General features: G+C 38.0%; 1 protein-coding gene across 3 annotated transcripts in view; it reads left to right on the top strand.

Moving 5' to 3' along the window:
• The window catches only part of LOC144444754 (uncharacterized), a 29,984-nt gene extending 16,819 nt beyond the window's left edge, over positions 1-13,165 (top strand). For all 3 annotated transcript variants that reach the window (XM_078134280.1, XM_078134281.1, XM_078134282.1), the window contains 4 exons: positions 6,849-6,963; positions 7,896-8,028; positions 11,204-11,416; positions 12,819-13,165. In XM_078134280.1, the coding sequence (XP_077990406.1) occupies positions 6,849-6,963; positions 7,896-8,028; positions 11,204-11,416; positions 12,819-12,983 (626 nt within the window). In that variant the 3' untranslated portion in view covers positions 12,984-13,165. The remainder of the gene's footprint in view (positions 1-6,848; positions 6,964-7,895; positions 8,029-11,203; positions 11,417-12,818) is intronic.
• Positions 13,166-19,388: the final 6,223 nt, after the last annotated feature.

The following is a 19,388-nucleotide window of genomic DNA, read 5'->3' as shown; positions in this document are numbered from 1 at the left end:
CAGTGGTGATGTATGTCAATCCATCTAGATATCAGTGATGTGTATGTCAATCCATCTAGATATCAGTGGTGATGTATGTCAATCCATCTAGATATCAGTGGTGATGTATGTCAATCCATCTAGATATCATTGGTGTGTGTGTCAATCCATCTAGATATCAGTGGTGATGTATGTCAATCCATCTAGATATCAGTGGTGATGTATGTCAATCCATCTAGATATCAGTGGTGATGTGTGTCAATCCATCTAGATATCAGTGGTGATGTGAGTCAATCCATCTAGATATCAGTGGTGGTGTGTGTCAATCCATCTAGATATCAGTGGTGATGTGTGTCAATCCATCTAGATATCAATGGTGATGTGTGTCAATCCATCTAGATATCAGTGGTGATGTGTGTCAACCCATCTAGATATCAGTGGTGATGTGTGTGTCAATCCATCTAGATATCAGTGGTGATGTGTGTCAACCCATCTAGATATCAGTGGTGATGTGTGTCAACCCATCTAGATATCAGTGGTGATGTGTGTCAATCCATCTAGATATCAGTGGTGATGTGTGTCAATCCATCTAGATATCAGTGGTGTTGTATGTCAATCCATCTAGATATCAGTGGTGATGTGTGTGTCAATCCATCTAGATATCACTGGTGATGTATGTCAATCCATCTAGATATCAGTGTTGATGTGTGTCAATCCATCTAGATATCAGTGGTGATGTGTGTCAATCCATCTAGATATCAGTGGTGGTGTGTGTCAATCCATCTAGATATCAGTGGTGATGTGTGTCAATCCATCTAGATATCAGTGGTGGTGTGTGTCAATCTATCTAGATATCAGTGGTGATGTGTGTCAATCCATCTAGATATCAGTGGTGGTGTATGTCAATCCATCTAGATATCAGTGGTGATGTGTGTGTCAATCCATCTAGATATCACTGGTGATGTATGTCAATCCATCTAGATATCAGTGGTGATGTATGTCAATCCATCTAGATATCAGTGGTGATGTGTGTCAATCCATCTAGATATCATTGGTGTGTATGTCAATCCATCTAGATATCAGTGGTGATGTGTGTGTCAATCCATCTAGATATCACTGGTGATGTATGTCAATCCATCTAGATATCAGTGGTGATGTGTGTCAATCCATCTAGATATCAGTGGTGATGTGTGTCAATCCATCTAGATATCAGTGGTGATGTGTGTCAATCCATCTAGATATCAGTGGTGGTATGTGTCACTCCATCTAGATATCAGTGGTGATGTGTGTCAATCCATCTAGATATCAGTGGTGGTGTGTGTCAATCCATCTAGATATCAGTGGTGATGTGTGTCAATCCATCTAGATATCAATGGTGATGTGTGTCAATCCATCTAGATATCAGTGGTGATGTGTGTCAACCCATCTAGATATCAGTGGTGATGTGTGTGTCAATCCATCTAGATATCAGTGGTGATGTGTGTCAACCCATCTAGATATCAGTGGTGATGTGTGTCAACCCATCTAGATATCAGTGGTGATGTGTGTCAATCCATCTAGATATCAATGGTGGTGTATGTCAATCCATCTAGATACCAGTGGTGATGTGTATGTCAATCCATCTAGATATCAGTGGTGATGTCTGTCAATCCATCTAGATATCAGTGGTGATGTGTATATCAATCCATCTAGATATCAGTGGTGAAGTGTGTCAATCCATCTATATATCAGTGGTGATGTATGTCAATCCATCTAGATATCAGTGGTGATGTATGTCAATCCATCTAGATATCAGTGGTGATGTATGTCAATCCATCTAGATATCACTGGTGATGTATGTCAATCCATCTAGATATCAGTGATGTGTATGTCAATCCATCTAGATATTAGTGGTGATGTATGTCAATCCATCTAGATATCAGTGGTGATGTATGTCAATCCATCTAGATATCAGTGGTGATGTATGTCAATCCATCTAGATATCAGTGGTGTTGTGTATGTCAATCCATCTAGATATCAATGGTGATGTATGTCAATCCATCTAGATATCAGTGGTGATGTGTATGTCAATCCATCTCGATATCATTGGTGATGTATGTCAATCCATCTAGATATCAGTGGTGATGTGTATATCAATCCATCTCGATATCAGTGGTGATGTGTGTCAATCCATCTAGATATCAGTGGTGATGTATGTCAATCCATCTAGATATCAGTGGTGATGTGTGTCAATCCATCTAGATATCAGTGGTGATGTGTGTCAATCCATCTAGATATCAGTGGGGGTGTATGTCAATCCATCTAGATATCAGTGGTGGTGTGTGTCAATCCATCTAGATATCAGTGGTGATGTGTGTGTCAATCCATCTAAATATCAGTGGTGGTGTATGTCAATCCATCTAGATATCAGTGGTGGTGTATGTCAATCCATCTAGATATCAGTGGTGATGTGTATGTCAATCCATCTAGATATCAGTGGTGATGTCTGTCAATCCATCTAGATATCAGTGGTGATGTCTGTCAATCCATCTAGATATCAGTGGTGATGTGTGTCAATCCATCTAGATATCATTGGTGTGTATGTCAATCCATCTAGATATCAGTGATGTGTATGTCAATCCATCTAGATATCAGTGGTGATGTGTATGTCAATCCATCTAGATATCAGTGGTGATGTGTATGTCAATCCATCTAGATATCAGTGATGTGTATGTCAATCCATCTAGATATCAGTGGTGATGTGTATGTCAATCCATCTAGATATCAGTGGTGATGTGTATGTCAATCCATCTAGATATCAGTGGTGATGTGTGTCAATCCATCTAGATATCATTGGTGATGTATGTCAATCCATCTAGATATCAGTGGTGATGTGTGTCAATCCATCTAGATATCATTGGTGATGTATGTCAATCCATCTAGATATCAGTGGTGATGTGTGTCAATCCATCTAGATATCAGTGGTGATGTGTGTCAATCCATCTAGATATCAGTGGTGATGTATGTCAATCCATCTAGATATCAGTGGTGTTGTGTATGTCAATCCATCTAGATATCAATGGTGATGTATGTCAATCCATCTAGATATCAGTGGTGATGTGTGTCAATCCATCTAGATATCACTGGTGATGTATGTCAATCCATCTAGATATCAGTGGTGATGTGTATGTCAATCCGTCTAGATATCAGTGGTGATTTGTGTTAATCCATCTCGATATCAGTGGTGATGTGTATGTCAATCAATCTAGATATCAGTGGTGATGTGTGTCAATCCATCTAGATATCAGTGGTGATGTGTGTGTCAATCCATCTAAATATCAGTGGTGGTGTATGTCAATCCATCTAGATATCAATGGTGGTGTATGTCAATCCATCTAGATACCAGTGGTGATGTGTATGTCAATCCATCTAGATATCAGTGGTGATGTCTGTCAATCCATCTAGATATCAGTGGTGATGTGTATATCAATCCATCTAGATATCAGTGGTGAAGTGTGTCAATCCATCTATATATCAGTGGTGATGTATGTCAATCCATCTAGATATCAGTGGTGATGTATGTCAATCCATCTAGATATCACTGGTGATGTATGTCAATCCATCTAGATATCAGTGGTGATGTATGTCAATCCATCTAGATATTAGTGGTGATGTGTGTCAATCCATCTAGATATCAGTGGTGATGTATGTCAATCCATCTAGATATCAGTGATGTGTATGTCAATCCATCTAGATATCAGTGGTGATGTATGTCAATCCATCTAGATATCAGTGGTGATGTATGTCAATCCATCTAGATATCATTGGTGTGTGTGTCAATCCATCTAGATATCAGTGGTGATGTATGTCAATCCATCTAGATATCAGTGGTGATGTATGTCAATCCATCTAGATATCAGTGGTGATGTGTGTCAATCCATCTAGATATCAGTGGTGATGTGAGTCAATCCATCTAGATATCAGTGGTGGTGTGTGTCAATCCATCTAGATATCAGTGGTGGTGTGTGTCAATCCATCTAGATATCAGTGGTGATGTGTGTCAATCCATCTAGATATCAATGGTGATGTGTGTCAATCCATCTAGATATCAGTGGTGATGTGTGTCAACCCATCTAGATATCAGTGGTGATGTGTGTGTCAATCCATCTAGATATCAGTGGTGATGTGTGTCAACCCATCTAGATATCAGTGGTGATGTGTGTCAACCCATCTAGATATCAGTGGTGATGTGTGTCAATCCATCTAGATATCAGTGGTGATGTGTGTCAATCCATCTAGATATCAGTGGTGGTGTATGTCAATCCATCTAGATATCAGTGGTGATGTGTGTGTCAATCCATCTAGATATCACTGGTGATGTATGTCAATCCATCTAGATATCAGTGTTGATGTGTGTCAATCCATCTAGATATCAGTGGTGATGTGTGTCAATCCATCTAGATATCAGTGGTGGTGTGTGTCAATCCATCTAGATATCAGTGGTGATGTGTGTCAATCCATCTAGATATCAGTGGTGGTGTGTGTCAATCTATCTAGATATCAGTGGTGATGTGTGTCAATCCATCTAGATATCAGTGGTGGTGTATGTCAATCCATCTAGATATCAGTGGTGATGTGTGTGTCAATCCATCTAGATATCACTGGTGATGTATGTCAATCCATCTAGATATCAGTGGTGATGTATGTCAATCCATCTAGATATCAGTGGTGATGTGTGTCAATCCATCTAGATATCATTGGTGTGTATGTCAATCCATCTAGATATCAGTGGTGATGTGTGTGTCAATCCATCTAGATATCACTGGTGATGTATGTCAATCCATCTAGATATCAGTGGTGATGTGTGTCAATCCATCTAGATATCAGTGGTGATGTGTGTCAATCCATCTAGATATCAGTGGTGATGTGTGTCAATCCATCTAGATATCAGTGGTGGTATGTGTCACTCCATCTAGATATCAGTGGTGATGTGTGTCAATCCATCTAGATATCAGTGGTGGTGTGTGTCAATCCATCTAGATATCAGTGGTGATGTGTGTCAATCCATCTAGATATCAATGGTGATGTGTGTCAATCCATCTAGATATCAGTGGTGATGTGTGTCAACCCATCTAGATATCAGTGGTGATGTGTGTGTCAATCCATCTAGATATCAGTGGTGATGTGTGTCAACCCATCTAGATATCAGTGGTGATGTGTGTCAACCCATCTAGATATCAGTGGTGATGTGTGTCAATCCATCTAGATATCAGTGGTGATGTGTGTCAACCCATCTAGATATCAGTGGTGATGTGTATGTCAATCCATCTAGATATCAGTGGTGATGTGTGTCAATCCATCTAGATATCAGTGGTGATGTGTGTCAATCCATCTAGATATCAGTGGTGATGTGTGTCAATCCATCTAGATATCAGTGGTGATGTGTGTCAACCCATCTAGATATCAGTGGTGATGTGTGTGTCAATCCATCTAGATATCAGTGGTGATGTGTGTCAATCCATCTAGATATCAGTGGTGATGTGTGTCAATCCATCTAGATATCAGTGGTGATGTATGTCAATCCATCTAGATATCAGTGGTGATGTGAGTCAATCCATCTAGATATCAGTGGTGATGTATGTCAATCCATCTAGATATCAGTGGTGATGTGAGTCAATCCATCTAGAAATCAGTGGTGATGTGTATGTCAATCCATCTAGATATCAGTGGTGATGTGTGTCAATCCATCTAGATATCAGTGGTGATGTATGTCAATCCATCTAGATATCAGTGGTGATGTGAGTCAATCCATCTAGATATCAGTGGTGATGTGAGTCAATCCATCTAGATATCAGTGGTGATGTGAGTCAATCCATCTAGATATCAGTGGTGGTGTATGTCAATCCATCTAGATATCAGTGGTGATGTATGTCAATCCATCTAGATATCAGTGGTGATGTGTGTCAATCCATCTAGATATCAGTGGTGATGTATGTCAATCCATCTAGATATCAGTGGTGGTGTATGTCAATCCATCTAGATATCAGTGGTGGTGTATGTCAATCCATCTAGATATCAGTGGTGATGTGTATGTCAATCCATCTAGATATCAGTGGTGATGTGTATGTCAATCCATCTAGATATTAGTAGTGATGTATGTCAATCCATCTAGATATCAGTGGTGGTGTATGTCAATCCATCTAGATATCAGTGGTGATGTGTATGTCAATCCATCTAGATATCAGTGGTGATGTGTGTCAATCCATCTAGATATCAGTGGTGATGTATGTCAATCCATCTAGATATCAGTGGTGATGTGTGTCAATCCATCTAGATATCAGTGGTGGTGTGTGTCAATCCATCTAGTTATCAGTGGTGATGTGTATGTCAATCCATCTAGATATCAGTGGTGATGTGTGTCAATCCATCTAGATATCAGTGGTGATGTGTATGTCAATCCATCTAGATATCAGTGGTGATGTGTGTCAATCCATCTAGATATCAGTGGTGATGTATGTCAATCCATCTAGATATCATTGGTGATGTATGTCAATCCATCTAGATATCAGTGGTGATGTGTGTCAATCCATCTAGATATCAGTGGTGATGTGAGTCAATCCATCTAGATATCAGTGGTGATGTGTGTCAATCCATCTAGATATCAGTGGTGATATATGTCAATCCATCTAGATATCAGTGGTGATGTATGTCAATCCATCTAGATATCACTGGTGATGTATGTCAATCCATCTAGATATCAGTGGTGATGTGTGTCAATCCATCTAGATATTAGTGGTGTTACTTTTACACTTAAACAATTGTATGCAGGTAATTCTTAAGGAATCATTGTATATAACACCTACATGTACATTTTTTTATTTCTATTGTAGTTGTCAGAAGCAAACTGAAATTATCTGTGAGTGATAGTTTTGATGTTAAGCAAGTAATACGTTGGTTTACATATCAGTTTACAATAGCAGCTGTAACTTCATCCAACACAATAAGGTCAGTAGCAGATGAGAAAGTTTTATCTATAGCTTAGTTTAGTTTAGCTTAGGTATAGCTTAGTTTAGCCTAGGTTAGCTTAGTTTAGTTTAGCTATAGCTTAGTCTAGTTTAGCTTAGGTATGGCTTAGTTTAGCCTAGGTTAGCTTAGTTTAGTTTAGCTATAGCTTAGTTTAGTTTAGCTTAGGTATGGCTTAGTTTAGCCTAGGTATAGCTTAGTTTAGTTTAGCTATAGTTTAGTTTAGTTTAGCTTAGGTTAGCTTAGTTTAGTTTAGTTTAGCTTATGTTAGCTTAGTTTAGCTTAGGTTAGCTTAGTTTAGCTTAGTTTAGCTATTAACTTAGCTTTGGCTGGGCTAGCTTGGCTGGGCTTGCTTTGCTAATATGTAAAGCATGTTTTTCTTAATCACAGCACCCATAACAGTCACTATTGCACCTAAGAAGCCTTAGTGTAGCTCAGTACTCATTGCATTATTACATCCCAATAGGCAATCCTTGATACTAAATCTTTATAATAATAAAATTGTTCAATATCTTTGACATTTTCAATCTAACAGACACCATTAAACTGTATACACCCACATTTTAGCTATTTGCTATTAAGAGAGTAATTGACCTTGAAACCTTCATCTTCAAGGTATAATAGTTTAGGGTTATGTCTTGTATGAAGACTTGATAACAGTTTAGGGTTATGTCTTGTATGTAGACTTGATAACAGTTTAGGGTTATGTCTTGTATGAAGTGTCAGGGGGTCAAGAATTGTGTCAAGGGTCAAAAATTGTGCCAGGGGTCAAGGATTGTGTCGGGGGTCAAGATTTGTGTGCACATATTTGGGTTTCAGTTGATGACAATGAATGACTACTATGATGTATAACATTCTGAAATATTGACACAATTATTATTAATAACAGTTTAATTGATGTTTTTGCTATTCAGGTTTTACAGTTTGGATTCAGGGTTTCTTGTTTATGTCTTTGAGTTTGACCATGACAATATGTTACATGTGGCAGAAGACCAAGAAACTGGCGCTGTCATTTTGTGGAATCAATCAGTTTTATACCAATTACAGGTAGGAATCAATTAGTTTTATACCAATTACAGGTAGGAATCAATCAGTTTTATACCAATTACAGGTAGGAATTAATCAGTTTTATACCAATTACAGGTAGGAATTAATCAGTTTTATACCAATTACAGGTAGGAATCAATCAGTTTTATACCAATTACAGGTAGGAATCAATCGGTTTTATACGAATTATAGGTAGGAATCAATCAGTTTTATCCCAATTACAGGTAGGAATTAATCAGTTTTATACCAATTACAGGTAGGAATCAATCGGTTTTATACCAATTACAGGTAGGAATCAATCGGTTTTATCCCAATTACAGGTAGGAATCAATCAGTTTTATACCAATTACAGGTAGGAATCAATCAGTTTTATCCCAATTACAGGTAGGAATCAATTAGCTTTATACCAATTACAGGTAGGAATCAATCAGTTTTATACCTATTACAGGTAGGAATTAATCAGTTTTATACCAATTACAGGTAGGAATCAATCGGTTTTATCCCAATTACAGGTAGGAATCAATCAGTTTTATACCAATTACAGGTAGGAATCAATCAGTTTTATCCCAATTACAGGTAGGAATCAATTAGCTTTATACCAATTACAGGTAGGAATCAATCAGTTTTATACCTATTACAGGTAGGAATTAATCAGTTTTATACCAATTACAGGGAGAGAGAGAAAGGGATGGATGGATGGATGGATGGATGGATAGATAGATAGATAGATAGATAGATAGATAGATAGATAGATAGATAGATAGATAGATAGATAGATAGATAGATAGATAGATAGATAGATAGATAGATAGATAGATAGATAGATAGATAGATAGATAGATAGATAGATAGATAGATAGATAGATAGATAGATAGATGGCTGACTGACTACTAAGAACCTACAACTGACAAATTAAGTATATGATGCCAGTAGTTGACAATAACATGTGAGAGGTGGTGTCTGTACGTAGCTAGAGTACATGGGCTGAGATCGGTAAGTTTTTCACTGTAACTATGTACAAAAGGAGCTCACAGCTAGAGTACATGGGCTGAGATCGGTAAGGTTTTCCACTGTAACTATGTACAAAAGGAGCTCACAGCTAGAGTACATGGGCCGGTGAGATCGGTAAGTTTTTCCACTGTAACTATGTACAAAAGGAGCTCACAGCTAGAGTACATGGGCTGAGATCAGTAAGTTTTTAGTCCCCGCGGACGAAGTCCAGAACGGGGACTTATGGTTTGGGTTCCGTCTGTCCGCCCGTCCGTCCGTCCGTCCGTCCGTCCGTCCGTCCGCAGCCGTTTCTTGGAGATGCCTGGACCGATTTTTTTCAAACTTGGTACAGGGGCAACATGCTATGGCATACATATGCACGTCAATTTGTTTTATGATACGATCCAATATGGCCTCCTAGCAATTTTGTTTGCGAATTTTCCCTGTCTAAAGCCATAACTCAGACATGCTTTAACAGATCTCATTCAAAGTTGGTATTAGGACAGTGTTCTATGACATACATGTGCATATCCATTTTCGTCATGATACGATCCAATATGGCTGCCTGGCAGCCATTTTGTTTGTGAATTTTCCATGTCCAAAGCCATTACTAAGACATGCTTGAACAGATCTCATTCAAAGTTGGTATTAGGACAGCGTTCTATGACATACATGTGCATATCCATTTTCGTCGTGATACGATCCAATATGGCTGCCTGGCAGCCATTTTGTTTGTGAATTTTCCATGTCCACAGCCATAACTCAGACTCCATTTTCATCGTGATATGATCCCCCATACCCAACCAATCCTTTATTGTTGGAGGCATATTCCATGTCCAACAAGCACACACAACATATCTAAGTCTGTTTGTTTTAGGTTCACAAATGTTGTTGCGTGATCAGAGTAGTGATAATTCCTTAAAACCCAATTATAGCGGGGACTATGTCATTCTCAATGACTTGTTCCACTATAACTGTGTACAAAAGGAGCTCACAGCTAGAGTACATGGGCTGAGATCGGTAAGTTTTTCCACTGTAACTGTGAACAAAAGGAGCTCACAGCTAGAGTACATGGGCTGAGATCGGTAAGTTTTTCCACTGTAACTGTGTTCAAAAGGAGCTCACAGCTAGAGTACATGGGCTGAGATCGGTAAGTTTTTCCACTGTAACTGTGTACAAAAGGAGCTCACAGCTAGAGTACATGGGCTGAGATCGGTAAGTTTTTCCACTGTAACTGTGTACAAAAGGAGCTCACAGCTAGAGTACATGGGCTGAGATCGGTAAGTTTTTCCACTATAACTGTGTACAAAAGGAGCTCACAGCTAGAGTACATGGGCTGAGATCGGTAAGTTTTTCCACTATAACTGTGTACAAAAGGAGCTCACAGCTAGAGTACATGGGCTGAGATCGGTAAGTTTTTCCACTGTAACTGTGTTCAAAAGGAGCTCACAGCTAGAGTACATGGGCTGAGATCGGTAAGTTTTTCCACTATAACTGTGTACAAAAGGAGCTCACAGCTAGAGTACATGGGCTGAGATCGGTAAGTTTTTCCACTGTAACTGTGTACAAAAGGAGCTCACAGCTAGAGTACATGGGCTGAGATCGGTAAGTTTTTCCACTATAACTGTGTACAAAAGGAGCTCACAGTTAGTGGAAATGCTTAACCAATCTATGCTACCAATTCATCGACTTCAAGATATTAATACTGTAACAATGAATTCCTAATCATATACAAACACAATTTCCAATGTTCCAATCAGTGAGGTATCTTTGGCATTTTGTACCAACAGAGATGTACTTGTCTCGTTGATATTGGTACAAACTGGTTTGTGTAGTTGTCTAGTTGATATTGGTAAAAACTGGATTGATGTAGTTGTCTAGTTGATATTGGTAGGTTCCAGTGGACTAAAGCTAGTCATTTTTCCTGGCACCTGCTGCTATCAACTGAATAATTCATCAATTAACTGCAAGCTATGCACTCCATGCAAGGCTCTCATATGTAAAAGTAACCTTCTAGTATATGCAGACTTTCATATTGTTCCTTGTTTCTGGAAAGATGTCTTCTTTGGAGATTAGTTAGCTTTCTTCAATTTATTCATAGCATCTATGCAGTCATTTGTGTTTCAATCATGTGATGTGTATGCCATCCATTATTTTAAGCCATATTTTCATTTTCTGTGACAGATGTGTGCACAAGACAGACTTGTCGCTGAATATCTTCTGACAAATGACATCTCTAAACTTCATCAAAGATATGGAGACATATACATAGCAATAAAGTCCATAGTGGAAGCAAGTAGACAGAAAACAGAGAAATGTGTACTAGCTGTTGATGGCATTTCATCAATTTGTAAATATATATTACAGTCACCACTATCATTGGTAGCCATTCATAAAGTAAGTGTGCACAACTCTACATTTATGTATACTTGGGTGTATGTGTGTGTTGAAGGTTTTATCTGCCAGTGTATGTATGTGTGTGTTGAAGGTTTTATCTGCCAGTGTATATATGTGTGTGTTGAAGGTTTTATCTGACAGTGTATGTATGTGTGTGCTGTAGGTTTTATCTGCCAGTGTATGTTTTTGTGTTGAAGGTTTTATCTGCCTGTGTATGTATATGTGTGTTGAAGGTTTTATGTGCCTGTGTATGTATGTGTGTGTTGAAGTGCCAGTGTATGTATGTGTGTGTTGAAGGTTTTATCTGCCTGTGTATGTATGTGTGTTGAAGGTTTTATCTGCCAGTATATGCATGTGTGTTGTAGGTTTTATCTGCTAGTGTATGTATGTGTGTGCTGTAGGTTTTATCTGCTAGTGTATGTATGTGTGTGTTGAAGGTTTTATCTGCCAGTGCATGTATGTGTGTGCTGTAGGTTTTATCTGCTAGTGTATGTATGTGTGTTGTAGGTTTTATCTGCCAGTGCATGTATGTGTGTGCTGTAGGTTTTATCTGCCAGTGTATGTATGTGTGTGTTGAAGGTTTTATCTGACAGTGTATGTATGTGTGTGTTGAAGGTTTTATCTGCCAGTGTATGTTTTTGTGTTGAAGGTTTTATCTGCCTGTGTATGTATGTGTGTGTTGAAGGTTTTATGTGCCTGTGTATGTATGTGTGTGTTGAAGTGCCTGTGTATGTATGTGTGTGTTGAAGGTTTTATCTGCCAGTATATGCATGTGTGTTGTAGGTTTTATCTGCTAGTGTATGTATGTGTGTGCTGTAGGTTTTATCTGCTAGTGTATGTATGTGTGTGTTGAAGGTTTTATCTGCCAGTGCATGTATGTGTGTGCTGTAGGTTTTATCTGCTAGTGCATGTATGTGTGTGTTGAAGGTTTTATCTGCCAGTGTATGTATGTGTGTGTTGAAGGTTTTATCTGACAGTGTATGTATGTGTGTGTTGAAGGTTTTATCTGCCAGTGTATGTTTTTGTGTTGAAGGTTTTATCTGCCTGTGTATGTATGTGTGTGTTGAAGGTTTTATGTGCCTGTGTATGTATGTGTGTGTTGAAGTGCCTGTGTATGTATGTGTGTGTTGAAGGTTTTATCTGCCAGTATATATTTTTCTCCCTGTGTCTGTGGTTTTATATACCATTGTTTGTCTGTATTTGTATTTGTGTTTGTGTTTGTGTTTGTGTTTGTGTTTGTGTTTGTGTTTGTGTTTGTGTTTGTGTTTGTGTTTGTGTTTGTGCATGTGTATGTGTATATATATATGTGTGTGTGTGTGTGTGTGTGTGTGTGTGTGTGTGTGTGTTATACACTGTCATGTACTTAAAATTGATTAGTGAATACCTTGTTATATTTTCACAGTGCAAGAACTCCAACAACATTACTCAGAACATGAGAGTAGGCCAAGTTTTAGAAGAAAGTGGTAATGTTAGTTGTACACAAAATCAGTTAAATGAGGATACAGTTGAATTACTTGGACAATATTGGACATTGCAACAAATAAAGCAAGCTAGTGACAACAGTTAAACCACTAGTCTTGTACAATATTAAAAGTGCCAAATAGTTTAAGCCACTGTCACTCTGATAAGGATTGTCAACCAAGACATTATACTGCCACCTAGTGGTCAGCTGTAACTATGCAATTTGTCATTCTGATGAGGATCGTCAACCAAGACAGATCGAAAGCTCAATGCTAAAAACGTTTAACTGCTTGTGTCTTATGATTTTGTAAATCGTTTAAACCTACCAAGCGATGAATATTTTTGGTCATAAATAAAGATGTATTAATACTTAATACAGCTTGGCTTTTCTGTTTTTGTTAGCACAACTCAACTGATGTTCAGTAGTGCTGTAGGCATGGTGAAATGTCTGTGTGTGTGTGTGTGTGTGTGTGTGTGTGTTTTTAACGACTTAAAGTCAAAAATCAAAAGACTGATTGCCTTGGTATTTCTTTGGGACATTACCGGTACTTAGGGCGATGGAAAATTGTTCAAAATGAAAATGATTGCATCAGTGATGTATGTTTTGTGTCCAAAAATGTGACTTTCGGTCAAAAAACTTAAAACTACTTGGCAGATTGACCTGATATTTGGTGGGAACATTCTTAGGGGTGTTTAGATTAAGAATTGATTCCACCAGCAATATGCAAATTAGGGCTAAAAATGTGTCTTTTTGGTCAAAAATCTTTAATTCCAAAACTCTACTGAAAAGATTGGGCAGAAATTTAATGGAGATGTATCTGGGGTGTACAGATCATATAATGATCTCATCAGTGATATGCATATTAGATGTAAAAATGTGAATTTTGGTCAAAACCCTGTATCTCAAAAAGTACTTTGTCAGTGAGACTGAAACTTGGTGAGATGTTTCTATGAGTGTTATTCTACAGATTTTCTTCAATATATTTTGACACAATTGACCCTAGCAACCATGACCACGCCCTTGGTTATTATATTTTGGTCAAATGACAACATCATCTGGTAGGCAAATGAGTAATCATTCAAAAAATATGCAAATACCCCTAGCAACCATGGCCACGCCCATAGCAACAGGCAAATGGTGTATTTCACAGGGATTCTTACACAAGTGAACAGATTAAAAAAGTATGCAAATATGCCGAGCAACAAGACCGCATCCATGGCAACAGCCAAATGATCACATATTGCAAAGATGACATCAGGGATTAATAGACAAGAGAATAAATGTGTTTTTTTAAATATGTAATTGTGCCTAGCAACAAGACCACGCCCATAGCAACAGTAAAATTATTACGTATATTGCAAAGATAACATTAGTGATTCATTGACAAGTGAACGAACATTCAAAAAATGTATGCAAATATGTCTAGCAAGATGACCACGGCCATAGCAATAGCCAAGTGATCACGTATATTGCAAAGGTAACAAGAGGTTTGGCTAGGCATATGGATAATCATTCAGCAAATGAACACCTATACTAGCATTGATCAACATGTGGGTAAACATTTTTTTAAACTGTACATTTGTGCTACAATGCCATTAGTGCTATTTTTCAAAACATTTTGACTCAACTGGTTTTACCAACTGTGCCCTTAGTGCAACAGTGAAGTGAGTTCAAGTGATGTTATTTATAACAACAGAGACAGGTAGGCAAGTGAATAAAGAATAAAAAATGTATATAAATATGCCTAGCAACAAGACCACGCCCATAGCAACATCCAAATGATGGTTTATATTGCAAAGATGAAAACTGGGAAGGGTAGGTAAGTGAATAAAGATTCCGAAAATGTATGCAAATATGCCTAGCAACAAGACCAAGCCTGTAGCAACAGCCAAATATGGTTGTGTTACAATGCCACCGGCGCTATTTGTTTTGAAAAATGATGTGAAACCATGGACTCTGCAGTCTGTTTTTAACTTATTAAAATCAGTTTTAACAAAAGTTGTATGTATCATGACTGTCTTGTAATGTGTGTGTGTTTAATATGTATTCATAATAATTCAACATTACATTACAATTCTTTTGTTCTTTTATTTAGTTTAGAACAAGTGTGTATGTATGTGGGACATGTCTTATTTGCTTGTTCGTGGTTGGATCTGCAGACTGCAAAAAAAAGATCGACTCGAGGTATTAAGAGATTCGCGCGCTGACCAAATACAATTCTTTTCTTTCGTTTTTTGGCCTAATTATTAGATAAAGTTGTACTGCGAGAGAGAACTGTTTGACCTTTATTAACAAATTGACTTTGACCTTATTTACCTTTCTCAGGCTGGAGTAACGTCCATTTCGGAGTAATTATAAATGTATTGATTGGGATTATAAATATCTTTATTATCTTAAAAGATACTTGTTTCTCTGTCTACAAAAAATTATCGTCAACGCATTTGGGGATGTATAATGGAATTAACGGATTTCCCATTATTATCGCAATGGATTTAAGTATTTATCTTAAATCATCAAAACTCCCTCTAACTTTCATTTTTCCCCTTGATAAAGTTTGTGAAAATATGATTTGCTTTGGCCATGGACACGTGTTACTATTGACAAAACAAAGAAACTTCAATTCACGTAATTTATAACAAGTGACTTTGATGATGTATACTGCCATCTACGGGCAATCTTATATATACTTTTATCTTTTTAGATTGGCGTCATGTTCACTTTTGAACCAATAAATATGTTCAGGCAATAAAATATTCTCTAAATTATTTGCGGCAATATTTTTGTATGATTTCAATATTACGTTATCAAAATAACTCAAAGCTTTTCGATTTGAAAGAAATTCTTGAATGTGTAATGTAAGTAACAAATTTTCCTTCTGAGGCTCATTGAATCATTTTTCATCGCAATGGTGTACTTCCTTCAGTGTACAATGACAAGATAACTTGTGTACTTGGTATATAGCAAATTGAAAAATCTTACAATTTGCAGACTACTTTATCTTTGTATCTAAAGTTAAAAACAAAACCCACCTCTTGATAACTTCTTGACATTTGGTGAAAGAAATATAGAATAGACAAACACATATCGAAACATGATGGAAAATTCCAGAGAAATATAGAATAGAAACAATAAACCTACACACGTGTGTGCTTTGATAAAGATTTTATGATTAGCAAATTTAATGAAAATGTTTAGACCATAGACACTACAGGGTAGGGGGCGATGCTTTAACCATAGACACTGCAGGGTAGAGGGGGTGATGCTTAAACCATAGACACTGCAGGGTTGAAGGGGCGATGCTTTAACCATAGACACTGCAGGGTAGAGGGGGCGATGCTTTAACCATAGACACTGCAGGGTAGAGGGGGTGATGCTTGAACCATAGATACTGCAGGGTAGAAGGGGGTGATGCTTAAACCATAGACACTGCAGGGTAGAGGGGGTGATGCTTTAACCATAGACACTGCAGGGTAGAGGGGGGGTGCTTGAACCATAGACACTGCAGGGTAGAAGGGGCGATGCTTGTACCATAGACACTGCAGGGTAGAGGGGGTGATGCTTTAACCATAGACACTGCAGGGTAGAGGGGGGGGTGCTTGAACCATAGACACTGCAGGGTAGAGGGGGCGATGCTTGAACCATAGACACTGCAGGGTAGAGGGGGCGATGCTTAAACCATAGACACTGCAGGGTAGAGGGGGCGATGCTTAAACCATAGACAATGCAGGGTAGAGGGGGTGATGCTTAAACCATGGACACTGCAGGGTAGAGGGGGTGATGCTTAAACTATAGACACTGCAGGGTAGAGGGGGTGATGCTTGAACCATAGACACTGCAGGGTAGAGGGGGGGTGCTTGAACCATAGACACTGCAGGGTAGAAGGGGGCGATGCTTAAACCATAGACACTGCAGGGTAGAAGGGGCGGTGCTTTAACCATAGACACTGCAGGGTAGAAGGGGTGATGCTTTAACCATAGACACTGCAGGGTAGAAGGGGCGATGCTTTAACCATAGACACTGCAGGGTAGAGGGGGGGGGGTGCTTGAACCATAGACACTGCAGGGTAGGAGGGGGCGATGCTTTAACCATAGACACTGCAGGGTAGAAGGGGCGATGCTTAAACCATAGACACTGCAGGGTAGAGGGGGTGATGCTTGTACCATAGACACTGCAGGGTAGAGGGGGCGATGCTTTAACCATAGACACTGCAGGGTAGAGGGGGGCGATGCTTGAACCATAGACACTGCAGGGTAGAGGGGGCGATGCTTGAACTCAGTGTTTCATAGTTTTCCATTTATGATTAATTATATGTGGAATTTGCTAGCCTTACGGTCATTATAAGTTTTGGTGTCTAAAAACATACACTTCACCGAAGTGTGGCGAGAATGCTTTGAAAATGAAACAAATTAAATATAAACCAACCTCAACATCTATATCGTTGATGTAACCACAATTCAAGATGTCGTTGATGTAACCACAATTCAAGATGTCAAAATGTTTGTTTATATTGCCATGTTATTTTGTGAATTAAATAATATAAACATAATTAAACAGCATTCTTTTAAAGGAAAGACTATCTGAGAGAGCCAAACCCTTCACATCCACATTTTTTGTCGTGCCCCCTACCACTTTCTCCTCATCTTCCCCTGCCATAAAATTTAACTTGTTCCTAAAGGACTTGAGGGGGTTTGATATTGGTTCAAAGAGTCACAAATCAAGAGCAAACTATTTCAGACATAGGACTTTCAAGGTTCTATTCTTATCATTCGTTCTCCTCCCATCCCCTACCCCCATCGACCACTCCCATCTCCCTACCCCCATCGACCACTCCCACCCCCTACCCCCATCGACCACTTCCATCCCCCTACCCCCATCGACCACTCCCATCCCCCTACCCCCATCGACCACTTCCATCCCCCTACCCCCATCTTCCACTCCCGTAAATCCTGTGCGTCCACTAGATAATTTGCCCACTATATGCAAATAAAGTAGGAAAGATGCTGAAATCTATAGCTAGCTACGCTGAATACTCTAATAGCCATTATGGTACACAAGTGGTGCAAGGTATACACTCATTCAGTATAATGATGCTTTACTTGCCAGAATCAAAAACATACCGAGTAATAATTACATGGATTGGGAAAGGGAAAACGGAACATGCCTAGTTAACGGCCACTCCGCTTATTTATCTAGTGTATGGCAAAATTTGAAGATCTGTGGGCAAACTGTCTGCATTGTCTGGAAATAAGTGTGTTACTAAAGTTGACTATTCACAACCTCAAGAACGCCACAAAAAGTGTTATCACTAAATACTTGCTAATCCCAATAAATGTGCCTGTTTATATATATATATATATATATATATATATATATATATATATATATATATATATATATATATATATATATATATATATATATAAAATATATATATAATATATATATATATATATATAATATATATATATATATTTATATATATATATATATATATATATATATATATATATATATATATATATATATATATATATATATATATATATATATATATATATATATATATATATATATATATATATAAACAGGCACTTCATTAGAAGTGAACGAAAATTAAGTACAAATGTGTGACACAAAGTGATGTGAGTAGAATTGGAGAAATTATAATATGACAAGCTTGGTTAGTCGTTGAACTGAAGATAATCTATGTACATCTTATGTAATGTATACTATTGTTTCTACATGCTATATTCCTAATGCTGTCGGCAATTGTAAACATACTTTACTGTGAGTTGACCTACGCAGTATGTCTTACTAATTCTCTGTGAATGTACCACCAATATCTTGAACAGTCTTTTGACATTGTGGGTCGTTGCCCTAAAAACTATATCATTGTTGTCAGCTAAACAGATTCTCTTAGACGACATTTCATTTTTTCACCTGCTGAACCACATTATATTAAAAGACCATTTATGAATGTAAGTTATCAAAAAATATACCATTCTTTAATATTGTGAAATTAAACGTAAGACTTGCAAAAAGATTGAATAGCATATTGCCAAAAGAAAAGACTGTCTTCCAAAGTTTTGTGCATAATGGGACAATTATGAAGTCTGAGTGAATTTGTTCCCTACCTCTGCACTGCACTGGGATATGAAGTCTGAGTGAATTTGTTCCCTACCTCTGCACTGTACCGGGATATGAAGTCTGAGTGAATTTGTTCCCTACCTCTGCACTGTACCGGGATATGAAGTCTGAGTGAATTTGTTCCCTACCTCTGCACTGTACCGGGATATGAAGTCTGAGTGAATTTGTTCCCTACCTCTGCACTGTACCGGGATATGAAGTCTGAGTGAATTTGTTCCCTACCTCTGCACTGTACCGGTTTTTTTTCAAATTTGTTTTTAGATGTGTGCATAGTTGTGTCACGTGTTATTTTTGCACTTGTGTTGCTGTAATTTGTCTACCTCTAAAACATTTATTTAAAAAAGCAAAAAACACACAAAAACA

Source organism: Glandiceps talaboti, chromosome 13 (genome assembly GCF_964340395.1).
Source record: "Glandiceps talaboti chromosome 13, keGlaTala1.1, whole genome shotgun sequence".
Taxonomy (NCBI): Eukaryota; Metazoa; Hemichordata; class Enteropneusta; family Spengelidae; genus Glandiceps; species Glandiceps talaboti.
Note: the sequence above shows the minus strand (reverse complement) of the source record. Positions and strands in the feature narration are given on the sequence as shown.